At 42.0% G+C, this 15,559-nt stretch overlaps 1 protein-coding gene across 1 annotated transcript in view; it reads right to left on the bottom strand.

Moving 5' to 3' along the window:
- Positions 1 to 15,559, bottom strand: part of LOC120065447 (E3 ubiquitin-protein ligase pellino homolog 1-like) — a 47,505-nt gene that overhangs the window by 22,229 nt on the left and 9,717 nt on the right. Inside the window, exon 2 of the mRNA XM_039016472.1 lies at positions 6,879 to 7,103. Within this exon, the coding sequence (XP_038872400.1) occupies positions 6,879 to 6,964 (86 nt within the window). The 5' untranslated portion in view covers positions 6,965 to 7,103. The remainder of the gene's footprint in view (positions 1 to 6,878; positions 7,104 to 15,559) is intronic.

Here is a 15,559-nt window from a genome sequence, read left to right as displayed (position 1 = left end):
CGTGAGTGCCCTGGTCGGTAGTCATTTAGGCAGGTTACCTTAGTGTTCTTGGGCACAGGGACTATGCTGGTCTGCTTGAAAGATGTTGGTATTACAGACTCAGACAGGGAGAGGTTGAAAATACCAGTGAAGACACTTGCCAGTTGGTCAGCGCATGCATGGAGTACACGTCCTGGTAATCCGTCTGTGAATGTTGACCTATTTAAAGGTCTTACTCACGTCGGCTGAGGAGAGCGTGATCGAACAGTCATCCGGAACAGCTGATGCTCTCATGCATGTTTCAGTGTTACTTGCCTCGAAGCGAGCATAGAATTAATTTAGCTTGTCTGGTAGGCTCGTGTCACTGGGCAGCTCTTGGCTGTGCTTCCCTTTGTAGTCTGTAATAGTTTGCAAGCCCTGCCACATCCGACAAGCATCGGAGCCGGAGTAGTACGATTTGATCTTAGTCCTGTATTGACACTTTGCCTGTTTGATCGTCGGAGTGCACAGCAGGATTTCTTATAAGCTTCTGGGTTAGAGACCCGCTCCTTGAAAGCGGCAGCTCTACCCTTTAGCTCAGTGCAGATGTTGTCTGTAATCCATGGTTTCTGGTTGGGGTATGTACGCACAGTCACTGTGGGGACGACGTCATCGATGCACTTATTGATGAAGCCAGTGACTGATGTGGTGTACTCCTCAATGGGATCGGAAGAATCCCGGAACATATTCCAGTCTGTGCTAGCATAACCGTCCTGTAGCTTAGCATCTGCTTCATCTGACCATTTTTTTATTGACCGAGTCACTGGTGCTTCCTGCTTTAATTTTTGCTTATAAGTAGGAATCAGGAAGATAGAATTATGGTCAGATTTGCCAAATGGAGGGCGAGGGAGAGCTTTATACGCATCTCTGTGTGTGGAGTAAAGGTGGTCTAGAGTTTCTTTCCCTCTGGTTGCAAATTTAACATGCTGGTAGAAATTAGGAAAAACGCATTTAAGTTTCCCTGCATTAAAGTCCCTGGCCACTAGGAGGGGCATCTCTGGATGCGCGTTGTCCTGTTTGCTTATGGTGGTATACAGCTCATTGAGTGCGGTCTTAGTACCACCATAGTTCTGTGGTGGTATGAAAAATACAGATGAAAACTCTCTTGGTACAGTTGAAGTCGGAAGTTTACATACACCTTAGCCAAACACCTTTAAACTCAGTTTCACAATTCCTGACATTTAATCCTAGTAAAAATGCCCTGTCTTAGGTCAGTTAGGATCACCACTTTATTTTAAGAATGTGAAATGTCAGAATAATAGTAGAGAGAATTATTTATTTCAGCTTTAATTTCTTTCATCACATTCCCAGTGGGTCAGAAGTTTACATACACTCAATTAGTATTTGGTAGCATTGCCTTTAAATTGTATATCTTGGGTCAAATGTTTCAGGTAGCCTTCCACAAGCTTCCCACAATAAGTTGGGTGAAATTTGGCCCATTCCTCCTGACAGAGCTGGTGTAACTGAGTCAGGTTTGTAGGCCTCCTTGCTCGCACACACGCTTTTTCAGTTCTGCCCACAAATTTTCTATAGGATTGAAGTCAGGGCTTTGTGATGGCCACTCTAATACCTTGACTTTGTTGTCCTTAAGCCATTTTGCCACAACTTTGGAAGTATGCTTGGGGTCATTGTCTATTTGCAAGACCCATTTGCGACCAAGCTTTAACTTCCTGACTTATGTCTTGAGATGTTGCTTCAATATATTCACATAATTGTCCTGCCTCATGATGCCATCTATTTTGTGAAGTGCACCAGTCCCTCCTGCAGCAAAGCACCCCCACAACATGATGCTGCCACCCCGTGCTTCACGGTTGGGATGGTGTTCTTCAGCTTGCAAGCCTTCCCCTTTTTCCTCCAAACATAACGAAGGTCATTATGCCAAACAGTTATTTTTCAGACCGGAGGACATTTCTCCACAAAGTACGATCTTTGTCCCCATGTGCAGTTGCAAATCGTAGTCTGGCTTTTTTATGGCGGTTTTGGAGCAGTGGCTTCTTCCTTGCTGAGCGGCCTTTCAGGTTATGTCGACATAGGACTCGTTTTACTGTGGATGTAGATACTTTTGTACCTGTTTCCTGCAGCATCTTCACAAGGCTGTTGTTCTGGGATTGATTTGTATTTTTCACACCAAAGTACGTTCATCTCTAGGAGACAGAACACATCTCCTTCCTGAGTGGTATGACGGCTGCATGGTCCCATGGTGTTTACACTTGCGTACTTTGTTTGTACAGATAAACTTGGTACCTTCAGGCATTTGGAAATTGCTCCCAAAGATGAAATAGACTTGTGGAGGTCTACATTTTTTTCTTCTGAGGTCATGGCTGATTTCTTTTGATTTTCCCATGATGTCAAGCAAAGAGGCACTGGGTTTGAAGGTAGGCCTTGAAATACATCCACAGGTACACCTCCAATTGACTCAAATTATGTCAATTAGCCTATCAGAAGCTTCTAAAGCCATGACATAATTTTCTGGGATTTTTCAAGCTGTTTAAAGGCACAGTCAACTTAGTGTATGTAAACTTCTGACCCACTGAAAATGTGATACAATGAATTATAAGTGAAATAATCTGTCTGTAAACAATTGTTGGAAAAATTACTTGTGTCATGCACAAAGTAGATGTCCTAACCGACTTGCCAAAACTATAGTTTGTTAACAAGAAATTTCTGGAGTGGTTGAAAAACAAGTTTTAATGACTCCAACCTAAGTGTATATAAACTTCCGACTTCAATTGTAGATAGTGTGGTCTACAGCTTATCATGAGATACTCTACCTCAGGCGAGCAAAACCTTGAGACTTCCTTAGATATCGTGCACCAGCTGTTGTTTACAGATATACATAGACCACCACCCCTTGTCTTACCATAGGCTGGTGCGTGTTCTACTGATGCTGAAAGACAAATTCCAGACACAAATATGTTAGCATTATTATGCAGTAGATAGCCGTAATCACCATCAGACACACCTGGCTAACTTGATGGGTCATCTAATCATCTGGCAAAGTGGATACTTTTCTTTAGACATGTATCTAGCTAGCTAGCTAAACAATGAACCATAATCCCAATCCATAGAGTACTAGCAATACAAACCGATTGTCATAGCTAGCTAACATTAGGCTATAACTAGCAATGCAAATGGCTTGCTGAGAGAATATCACTACAAAGATCATACACATAATGTTAGCTAGCGAGCCAGCCATCTAACGTCAGCTAGCTAGCTAACAGTACGCTTTAACTTGGTGTCTTTTGTTTAGACATGTAGCTAGCTAAACAATTAACCATAATCCCAATCCATAGAATACTAGCAATTCCAGCTGAATGTCATAGCAAGCACAAATTAACCAAATAGGTTCAATCTTAGCTAGTTAGCTAGCTAAAATTAGGCTATAACTAGCAATGCAAATTGCTTTCCGAGATAATATTACTACACAGATCTAACAGTAAGATTACTACACTAGCTAACAGTAAGCTTTAACTTGCAATGAAAACAACTTTCTGACAAAATGAGAAATGTATAATATCTGAAACTGTAGCTAGACTCTTACCGATATACATGGATGAACGCTTCCCGGCAGACTGCAATCCCTTTCATTAAATAAGACGTCCTGTGTCGTTTCCATTTTGTTTGTACAGCTTGCTTGGCTCGTTGTGTCAAGTCACTCTGATTCACACTGACCGTGTGTAATGCCATAAGAATCATCAGATCTGTCTCCCTCTCTGTCACGGATGCCATGGTTGCACTTAGTTTGAAGATGTAATCCGGAGGCAGGTGTTTTATCTTCTTGAGGGCCGGTGGCAGTATTTGGTATTTCGGATGACTGACGTGCCCAAAGTAAACTGCCTGTTACTCAGGCCCAGAAGCTAGAATATGCATATAATTGGTAGCGAAAACCCGAGGAGAATCCATCCGGATTTTTTTTGTTGTTGAGCTCACCACTCATTGAAATGGCTGTCTATGGGACAGATTGCAGTTCCTAGGGCTTCCAGTAGATGTCAACAGTCTTTAGAAAGAGTTTCAGGCTTGTTTTTGAAAAATTTGCTAGAATTTGTAGTTTTTCTAAGTGGCTCCCATTTTAGCTGTAGTATTGTGGCATGCGTCGGTGAGGGCGCGCACTTCGTTATTTATCTCCGGTAATAAACATACTATTCTTCGTCTTAAATTGTATCATTTATTTACATATTAGGGTACCTGAGGATTGATTAGAAACGTTGTTTGACTTGTTTGGACGAAGTTTATTGGTAACCTTTGGGATTAATTTGTATTTACAGATGGCATACATGTTTGTTATTAAGGCACATGTAAGTTCAAATTTTCCAGAAGGCATTTCTGCCAAAAAATGCATTATGATAAAAAATATAAATAAACGTTCAAATGTCTCTCCTGTGAAGACTTGCGACATACACTTAGTTTCCTGAAACGTGTCACATATGTGGGAACTCCTTCAAGACTGTTGGAAAAGCATTCCTCATGAAGCTGGTTGAGAGAATGCCAAGAGTGTGCAAAGCTGTCATCAAGGCAAAGGGTGGCTACTTTGAAGAATCGCAAATATAAAATATATGATTCCACATGTGTTATTTCATAGTTTTGATGTCATCACTATTATTCTACAATGTAGAAAATAGTAAAAAATAAAAAACCCTGGTACTGTATATATATATATATATATATATATATATATATATATATATATATATATATATACACAGTGCATTCGGAAAGTATTCTGACCCCTTGTGTGCTTAGGGTCGTTGTCCTGCTGGAAGTTATCATCAAGGATTTCTCTGTACTTTTCTCCGTTCATCTTTCCCTCAATCCTGACTAGTCTCCCAGTCCCTGCCTATGAAAAACATCCCCACAGCATGATGCTGCCACCACCATGCTTCACCGTAGGGATGGTGCCAGGTTTGCTCCAGACCTGACGCTTGGCATTTGTCACGTATACTCCCTCACTGGCCTTTAAGTCACCAGATTGCTGATTATTACGCACACCTGTCACCATCGTCACGCGCACCAGCGCTTATGGACATTCACCTGGACTCCATCACCTCCTTGATTACCTGCCCTATTTATGTCAATCCCTTTGGTTCCTTCCCCAGGCGTTATTGTTTTTGTATCATGTCGGTGAGCTGTTTGTGTTTCTTGTTTTGTTCATGGTTGTTTATTCATTAAATGTATTCATTCCCTGAACTTGCTTCCCGACTCTCAGCGTACATCGTTACAGCATTCAGGCCAAAGAGTTCAATCGTTGTTTCATCAGACCAGAGAATCTTGTTTCTCATTGTCTAAGTCTTTAGGTGCTTTTTGGCAAACTCCAAGAGGGCTGTCATGTGCCTTTTTCTTCTGTCTGGCCACTCTACCACTCTACCATTGTCCTTCTGGAAGGTTCTCCCATCTCCACAGAGAAACTCTGGAGCTCTGTCAGAGTGACCATCGGTTTCTTGGTCACCTCCCTGACAAAGGCCCTTCTCCCCCGATTGCTCAGTTTGGCCGGGCGGCCAGCTCTAGGAAGAGTCTTGGTTGTTATAAACTTCTTCAATTTAAGAATGATGGCCACTGTGTTCTTGGGGACCGTCGATACTGCTGACATTTTTTGGTACCATTCCCCAGATCTGTGCCTCGACACAATCCTGTCTCGGAGCTCGACGGACAATTCCTTCGACCTCATGGTTTTGTTTTTGCTCTGGCATGCACTGTCAACTGTGGGACCTGATATAGACAGCCTTTCCGAATCATGTCCAATCAATTGAATTTACTACAATCAAGTTTTAGAAACATCTCAAGGATGATCAATGGAAACAGGATGGAACTGAGCTCAATTTCGAGTCTAATAGCAAAGGGTCTGAATGCGATTGATGAGAAAATATATATTTAATCTATTTTAGAATAAGGCTGTAACGTAACAAAATGTGGAAAAGGGAAGGGGTCTGAATTCTTTCCGAATGCACTGTATATATACAGTATACAGTGGGGAGAACAAGTATTTGATACACTGTCAATTTTGCAGGTTTTCCTACTTACAAAGCATGTAGAGGTCTGTAATTTTTATCATAGGTACACTTCAACTGTGAGAGACGGAATCTAAAACAAAACCCAGAAAATCACATTGTATGATTTTTAAGTAATTAATTAGCATTTTATTGCATGACATAAGTATTTGATCACCTACCAACCAGTAAGAATTCCGGCTCTCACAGACCTGTTAGTTTTTCTTTAAGAAGCCCTACTGTTCTCCACTCATTACCTGTATTAACTGCACCTGTTTGAACTCGTTACCTGTATAAAAGACACCTGTCCACACACTCAATCAAACAGACTCCAACCTCTCCACAATGGTCATTTTTTACTTTTGGAATGTGCAGATTGTTTTGCATTGTTTTTTAGGTATTAGTACTTCACTGTTGGAGATAGAAACACAAGCATTACGCTGCGCCTGTGATAACAAGGCCATGACCATGGTACTTGCGATACAAGACCATGGTACTTGCCTATGGAGCAGTAAGAGGAACTGCCCCTCCCTACCTTCAGGCTATGCTCATACCCTACACCCCAATCGAGCACTCAGTTCTGCCTCCTTTGGTCTCTTGGCCCTCCCACCCCTGTCCTGGCACCCCAATGGTGGAACCAGCTTCACCGTGAAGCTAGGACAGCAGAGTCCCTGCACATCTTCCCGAAAGCACCTGAAATCCTACCTCTTCAAAGAGTATCTTAAATAATCCCCCCCCACCTCAACCCCCACCCCCAAAAAATGTATAAATACATTCCTGAACCAACACTTGCACTTGCCTGCCCACCCCCTCAATAATATCAGATTAGGATAACCCTACTGTACATAAGCAACCAAATGCAATTAAACCTCCTCTTACCCCAGAACAATGAGCTCTCCGTATTTGACTGGCACTTTGGTGGAGGCTGGGGTGGTGGAGATGTTTTCCTGGTCGGGAGAGAACATTGGTGCAGCTGTCAGGGGGGGAGAGTGATGAGGACCTCTCCCACGGTGAACACTCAATCCTCTGTCTCCTTTTTCCTCAGAGTCTGCTCCTTTTTCCTCAGTGTCTGGTCATCCCGCCTCTCACTACGCCACACTCAACCTGCAGACAAATAAAAAAAACAGCAGACGAGACATTTAGTCAGGATCAAACAGTGACTCAGAGCAGACACAACAGACATCCCAGGTGCGTCTAGAACAGCAGACGTATATTAGTCAATATAAGACTGTGAGCGAGACTAAACAAACAACAGACGCAACAACCGAGATTGCTGTGTCTCCAAAGCATATGATACACCACAACACATCGATTACTCACACTCATGTTGAGATTATCGAAGAGCGTGCTACAGGTACCACAGGCAGATAATAGTCAGTAAGAGAGAGAGAGATAGACTAAACAAACAAACAGAGGCAACAACCAAGATTGATGAGTCTCCAATGATAAACCACATTGATTACTCAATCTGTGACCTGTGGCGCGTATCATAAACAGGTAAGCTGCTATCCTGGGTTTGGTTGCTAGTAACTTTCTTAAGACTTGCAGCTGAAGAAACAGACTAATGCAATAATAGTAATACTTCAGAAAGCATGTTAGCTTCAGTTACATAGTGCAGCAGGACGCTAAAGTGACCGGTCACACAAATCCATCAGGCGGCGAGTAAAAAGCTCAACTCCCCACAGCTAGACAGGCTCGGCACTAATCTACAGCTTTGCTGCTACTGCAGGGAGGGTTCAGAGAGCAGGCTCTTAGCATCGCAACGACAGGGGACTTAGTGGGGTGCAAACAAAGCTAATGAGACCAGACATATGTCACACCCTTCAATTTTCAGCCGACTACCGCGGGCCATAGTTATCAATGTTGACCTTGGCTGGCTCTCTTTATGCTGTCTGCATGGCATAGCATGAGCTTATCTTATAAGCATCTTATAAGCAAGAATGGAGTCACACAATTTGTTTATATGTCTGACATCCAACAACTTTAGCTGAAAATGAACTCACAAATTCGAAATGGAAAATTCAATGGTGTCATCCCGCACTACCGTCAACTCCTGATAAGTGCACATTAGATACATTGTTTAAAAAGTGCAATATAGCTCCTAGTCCCAATTCAATTGCATAATTTTTAATTGCCTTTGTTAACTAACTGCGTGTTCCGATTTAGTGCAAACTGTCACAACTGTCCCAAGCCATTGCATTTATCAGTTATCAGAGTTGACTGTCGTCCCTTATGTTAGTTGATGCTCTCAACCTTTGGTAACCTTTTGTACATGAGGCGTACGAATAGAGAGTAGGTCAGTGTCAGCTCCAGGAACTGATCTGAGCTTGACGGCTCCCCCCGACAGTGTTGATAGTCATTTACAACATTAACAATGTCTACACTGTATTTCTGATCAATTTTATGTTATTTTAATGGACAAAAAATTTGCTTTTCTTTAAAAAACAAGGACATTTCTAGGTGACCCCTTTTTAACGGTAGTGTATGTGTGTTTGGGTTGTGTCGGTCTGCGTGTGTGTGTTATGTGTGTATGTGTGCGTATGTAGTGTACAGTATATGAATGTGTGTTGGTTTTGTGTGGGAGTGTCAATGTAGTGTGTGTGAGTGCATGCGTGTGTATATGGTTTGCATATATAGTCTAGTGAGTGTGCATAGGGTCAGTGCAAGATAGAGTCAGTGCAGGTAGTTTGGGTACCCTTAATTTATTATTTAGTAGTCTGGCTATGTAACAGTCTTATGGCTTCCGTGTAGAAGCTGTCTCGTAGCCTGTTGGTCTGAGAGCCGGTGCTTCGGTGCAGCTGTAGAACTTTTTGAGGATCCAAGGGCCCATGACAAATCTTTTCAGCCTGCTGTGGGGGAAGAGGCACTGCCATGCCCTCTTCACAACTGTGCGGGCGTGTGTGGACCATGTTAGGTCCTTAGTGATGTGGACACCAAGGAACTTGAAAGTCAAGGAACTTGACTCATCGACATCGGTGATCATGTCTACCAGCTTCGTGTCGTCAGCAAACTTGATGATGGTGTTGGAGTCATCCATGGCCATGCAGTTGTGGGTGAACAGGGAATACAGGAGGGGACTAAGCACACAGCCCAGCGGGACCCCCGTATTAAGGGTCAGCGTTGCGGAGGTGTTGTTGCATACACTCACCATCTGGGGCCGACCCATCAGGAAGTCCAGGATCCAGTTGCAGAGGGAGGGGTTTAGTCCCAGGGTCCCTAGCTTGTTGATGAGCTTGGAGGGGACTATGGTGTTGAATGCTGAGCTGTAGTCTATAAACAGCATTCTCACATAGTTATTTCCCCTCTTGTCCAGGTGGCAGAGGGCAGTGTGGATCTGTTGGGGTGGTATGCAAATTGGAGCATAAAAGGCATTTAACTCATTTGGGAGTTCTGCATCACTGGGCAATTCATGGCTAGGTTTCCCTTTGCAATCCATTATCGTCTGCAACCCCTGCCACATACAATGAACATTGATGCCGATGTAATAGGATTCCAACTTCTTCCTATATTTTCCTTTTGCATGTTTGATGTCTCGTCGGAGGTCGTAGTGGGCTTTCTTGTATGCGTCCATGTCCGTGTCCCGTTCCTTGTAAGCAGAAGCTCTAGCCTTTAGCCCAGCGAGGATATTGCCTGTAATCCATGGTTTTTGGTTTGGATACGTGCTTATAGTCACTGTGGAGACAACATCGTCTATGCACTTATTGATGAAGCCCGTGACTGTTGTGGTAAACTCCTCAATGCTATCGGATGAATCCCAGAACATATCCCAGTCTGTACTAGCAAAACAGTCTTGTAGCCTCTCGTCTGCTTCATCCTACCACTTCCGTATTGAGCACATCACTGGTACTTCCTCTTTTAGCTTTTGTTAGTAAACAGGAAGCAGGAGAATTGAGTCATGGTCAGATTTGCCAAAGGGAGGACGAGGGAGGGCCTTGTATGCATTTCTGTGGGTAGAACAAAAGTGGTCTAGAGTTTTTGAGCCTAGTGGCGCAGGAGACTTGTTGGTAGAAGTGAAGTAGGACGGTTTTAAGTCTCCCCAAGTTAAAGTCTCCGCCCACCAGAAACGTTGCCTCTGGGTGAGCAGTTTCTTGTTTGTCAGGGAGAATTGAAAATTCCCAAACAATTAATTTAGCAGATTTTGTTGTAAAATGCAGCCTCGCTGACTGGCCAATCGTACCCACTGCCACTCCCTCAGCCACGCCCACCACCTAAACCCCTTTAGATCCAGAAAAAACCCTGTAAAGTATTAAGTGTTTGAAGACCCAACACCCGGGGCAAACACAGAGTATGTTCTTTGAACAGCAGTGAAATCTGCTGAATGATTTAAGCATCCATGGGGAAACAACAAGAACAGAGAAAAAGATGAGCACAAGATTCAAAAAACCTAACCCGTCCCAATTATAAGTCATAAACCGCCAATCCTGTGCCCACGATTAGCTATCTCTCAATTTCATCAAAAAAGCAGGCAGGCATTTTTTTCATCATTCCGTTCTCACAAATCACTCTTTAAAGGTCTGTTTATTAGATTTAATCAGTAACTACAATCTAGTGGCTACAGAAGCACTCAGATCTCACCCAAGGAAAGGTAACCACTTTTTTGAGAACGGAAAGACGTACTTTCACAGTGCTTTCTTACATACTTCATAACAGTAATAGCGCTTGATTTATAAATCAGTCTGGGACCACAATTAAATAGCTGTCCCTGGATGGCAGTGATGTTGGGTAAGGTCTGAGGCTGACTATTGAGCCCCACATTGGACGTGTCATAACACCCATAAAACCTAGCAAGTCAAACACGGAAATGGTTCCAATCTTTTTTCTCATAGGAGATTTTTGAAACATTTCAAATGAATAATGTTAATTAACATAGCATAGCATCTCCAGGCCTCCACATATACAAGCCGCTGATGCGGGCCTTTGGAACATCTACATAAAAAAAGAATAATAAATAATTTTTATATATACCATCACAATAAATCCACAATTTATTTTAGTCAGGTCTAAAAAAACATTATTATATGAAGAAAATGTATTTCAGAAGAACAGAATATGAGTTGGCCTACTGTATGTTATCTGGCTATATGCCATGCCATAGGCTGTAGCCTTGTTCATTTAGCAGACAAGCGATGCGTTCCATGCCATTATTTTATATTATATGATTTTATAGTAAGAAGAATATAATTGAACATAGCTGAATAAAATAGAAAGGATATTTTTCCCATTACAGAGTGAGCGTCCGTGCATGTGAAGTGGCTATGTTGAGCATAAAAGTGATCATTTGAAAAAGGTCCTATATGCTAGATTTAGAGTTATTTGGAAACTTTAGTTGTGAATGATACAAACCTTAGAATGTCTTCGAAATCAAGATATGGGCTGCATGATGCAACTAACTATAGGCTACTGATGATTTGAGAAAGTTGCAAAGTTGCAAATAAAAGTTTGCAAAATGTTCCTTGCCTCAGGCTGCAAATGCTGTTCTCTCATGAAGAGATCATATTTTCACCCTCTTCTCAACTGAATCTTGTCTTTACTAACATGTAAAATTAGTTTCGATTTTGAATGTCCCAATATCAATTGGGCAGGAACAGGGGCAGGGGAAAAAATAAATGTAATCTCTATGCACTTGAATAGTGAATGGAAGCCGGGTAGACTACTCTGGTTATTTCACTCCACACAACAACCACTGGTTGAGGAGCATGCTGGGCGACAGTTGATATTCCGCCCAAACTCTGTATGCCATGGGCTCTCCAACCCTGTTCCTGCAGCTACCCAGTGCTTCATTTTGGAAACCAAGTGAAATCTGTTCAGGAACATCGATAGTAACATATTTTCACAATGAAACATATTTCATTAAACTGTTAACAAACCATCTCTCTGAAGGAAAAAGGGGAAGAGATGGAAACGCACAGTTGTGAGATATTCTGTAGCTAAAGGTAATGTGTCAAGCTATTAATTCTGAAAATATAATGCCCTATTACTAGGCTATTCAAAATCAAATACAAACTCACTATAATTGTAGGCTAACTGTGTAAGCCGCCCTGCACAACCAACAGCATCACCTAGGCCTATACGTTCACTCCCAGACTCATGGATAGAACGTTTGGAGTGTAGAATAAGATAACCAGTCCACCCAGTATGCATACTAATACAGTCAAAGGCGATTACTACAATTTGTTTAATTTTGTATTGGCTAGACCAATTATGTACCAAAGACATCTTAAATGAGTTTTTTTGTATGTTTTTCTGCCCTGTGTAATATGCCTATGTATTGTATAATGGCACAATCATTATTTTAATTCTGTTTTTTGGGGGGGCTTGTGCTCATATAAAGGCCTATGCGTATGCATACGCTCCAATATTAGATATGCTCTAATATGCATATGGATATTTTGAATGAATCATTACCTTAGAAAGCGCTGTCCATTTCGTTGTATTAGACTTTGAAACAACATCCACAACGACCATGTTTTCCACTCACTTTCAACCTGTTGAACTTCTTTCTTCAAATTGATCAATCACAGTGAGGTGAGTTTTAAAAGCACATACTGTTTTGATGATACTTATTTGATGTGATTTTCTATTGCATTGGCATTGATGTCAGAGTGGTTAGAGGGACAACAGAGCCCTGAGAACCAGCCCATCAGTGACCTGATGATCATTAGCAAGTTGGGTACTACCTACACATGTCCAGAGTGCATAAGAGGAGATTACCGTGATTCAACGGTCATGTGGAATTTTACTGCGATCAGGACTCATGATGAATGCCAGTGTGGCGGTAATACAGTCAGCGCAACAGCCCTATTCACAGGTAATTTGGATTAGTCATATACAACAGATGCACTGCGTATTCGCGAAAAAGGACTGTCGTTGCTCCAACGTGTACCTAACCATAAACATCAATGCCTTTCTTAAAATCAATACACAGAAGTATATATTTTTAAACATGCATATTTAGCTAAAAGAAATCCAGGTTAGCAGGCAATATTAACCAGGTGAAATTGTGTTACTTCTCTTGCGTTCATTGCACGCAGAGTCAGGGTATATGCAACAGTTTGGGCCGCCTGGCTCATTGCGAACTAATTTGCCAGAATTTTACGCAATTATGACATAACATTGAAGGTTGTGCAATGTAACAGGAATATTTAGACTTATGGATGCCACCCGTTAGATATAATACGGAACGGTTCCGTATTTCACTGAAAGAATAAACGTTTTGTATTTGAGATGATAGTTTCCGGATTCGACCATATTAATGACCTAAGGCTCGTATTTCTGTTTGTTATTATGTTATAATTAAGTCAATGATTTGATAGAGCAGTCTGACTAAGCGATGGTAGGCACCAGCAGGCTCGTAAGCATTCATCCAAACAGCACTTTCGTGCGTCTTGAAAGCTCAAGCATTGCGCTGTTTATGACTTCAAGCCTATCAACTCCCGAGATTAGGCTGGTGTAACCGATGTGAAATGGCTAGCTAGTTAGCGGGGTGCGCGCTAATAGCGTTTCAAACGTCACTCGCTCTGAGACTTGGAGTAGTTGTTCCCCTTGCACTGCATGGGTAACGCTGCTTCGAGGGTGGCTGTTGTCGATGTGTTCCTCGTTCGAGCCCAGGGAGGAGCGAGGAGAGGGACGGAAGCTATAGTGTTACACTGGCAATACTAAAGTGCCTATAAGAACATCCAATAGTCAAAGGTATATGAAATACAAATGGTATAGAGAGAAATAGTCCTATAATTCCTATAATAACTACAACCTAAAACTTCTTACCTGGGAATATTGAAGACTCATGTTAAAAGGAACCACCAGCTTTCATATGTTCTTATGTTCTGAGCAAGGAACTTAAACGTTAGCTTTTTTACATGGCACATATTGCACTTTTACTTTCTTCTCCAACACTTTGTTTTTGCATTATTTAAACCAAATTGAACATGTTTCATTATTTATTTGAGGCTAAATTGATTTTATTGATGTATTATATTAAGTTAAAATAGGGGTTCATTCAGTATTGTTGTAATTGACATTATTACAAATTAAAAATTAAAAAAATCGGCCGATTGATCGGTATCGGCTTTTTTGGACCCCCCTTTGCCTTCAGAACAGCCTGAATACTTTGGGGCATTCTACAAGGTGTGAGAAACGTTCCACAGGGATGTTGGTCCATGCTGACGTGGTACAGTCATGCTACAAACAGCCCGTTCCATCTCATGCTGTATTGGGTTGAGGTCTGGGGACTGTGCAGGCCACTCAAGTAAACTGAACTCACTGTCATGTTCCAAGCATTGTTTTTTCACTCCTCATTTGTCCAGTGTTGGTGATCGCGTGCCCACTTGTATTTAGCTGATAGGAGTGGAACCCGGTGTGGGGTCGTCTGCTGCAATAGCCCATCCGTGACAAGGATCAACAAGTTGTGCGTTCCGAGATGCCATTCTACACACCACTGTTGTACTGTGCCGTTATTTGTCTGTTTGTGGCCTGCCTGTTAGCTTGCACGATTCTTGCCATTCTTTTTCGACATCTCTCATCAACGAGCTGTTTTCGCCGACAAGACTGCCGCTGACTGGATGTTTTTTGTTTGTCGCACCATTCTCAGTAAACCCTAGACAATGTCATGCTTGAAAAGTCCTGGAGGGCGCCCGTTTCTGAGATACTGGATCTGGCACACCTGGCACCGACGATCATACCACGCTCAAAGTCATTTAGATCACTCGTTTTGCTCATTCTAACGTTCAATCGAACTGTAACTGAATGCCTCGATGCCTGTCTGCCTGCTTTATATAGCAAGCCAAGGCCAAGTGACTCGTGTACCAAATAAACTGTCCGGTGAGTGTACAGTATACTTACACAATAAACATGTAATGTAATAATAGTAGACGGCACTACTGTAAATAAACACTTACATTTACTGTACTTTTACTTGTAAACGAAGTCCATGTGTCTATCCTTCTGGGCGAATGAACTGTAAAACTCCTCCCTGTTGGCCCTCAGTTTTAAAAGTATCTCTGTCTCGATGCAATGGAGATGATGCCAAGGGATGAGAGTCGTCCTTGATCGGTCCGGTTTCTACTGTTTCAGTACAGAAAATGACCTCTCAACAGATGCTGATGTGTCTGGTATAGTGAGGACTAGCTGCAGTAACTTTGTCGCCTTGGGGACAGTCTGTGTCAGGTCATGCTGGAACAAAAAGCTGAGGAGCTTTCCAGGTGATTTGTCTCATACCATTTGTGAACTGTACAATCCGACCATTAATGAGCAGTGCCACAATTGATCTTCTGATTCCACGGACTGGATCTTAATTTGATCACTCTTTTGTTGCCGAGTGTATTTGTAGTGTATTTGAGTTTTAAAGAGGCTTCTAAAGTTTGTAATTTCCACTTAGACATTTCAGACTTGATTTGCCCTAACAAAAATGTTATCAACCCGTACAAAAATGTCCATTAATTATCATCCACATAATAATTCACATTTCCTGTTGCTGCAGGATTATTTTCCTGCTGTAGCAAACTGGCTCAAATTAAGATCCTACATCTGTACCCGTACTCCACTGTGTGCAGAAAGGAACAAAA

The sequence above is a fragment of the Salvelinus namaycush genome, chromosome 2 (assembly GCF_016432855.1).
Source record: "Salvelinus namaycush isolate Seneca chromosome 2, SaNama_1.0, whole genome shotgun sequence".
Taxonomy (NCBI): Eukaryota; Metazoa; Chordata; class Actinopteri; order Salmoniformes; family Salmonidae; genus Salvelinus; species Salvelinus namaycush.
Note: the sequence above shows the minus strand (reverse complement) of the source record. Positions and strands in the feature narration are given on the sequence as shown.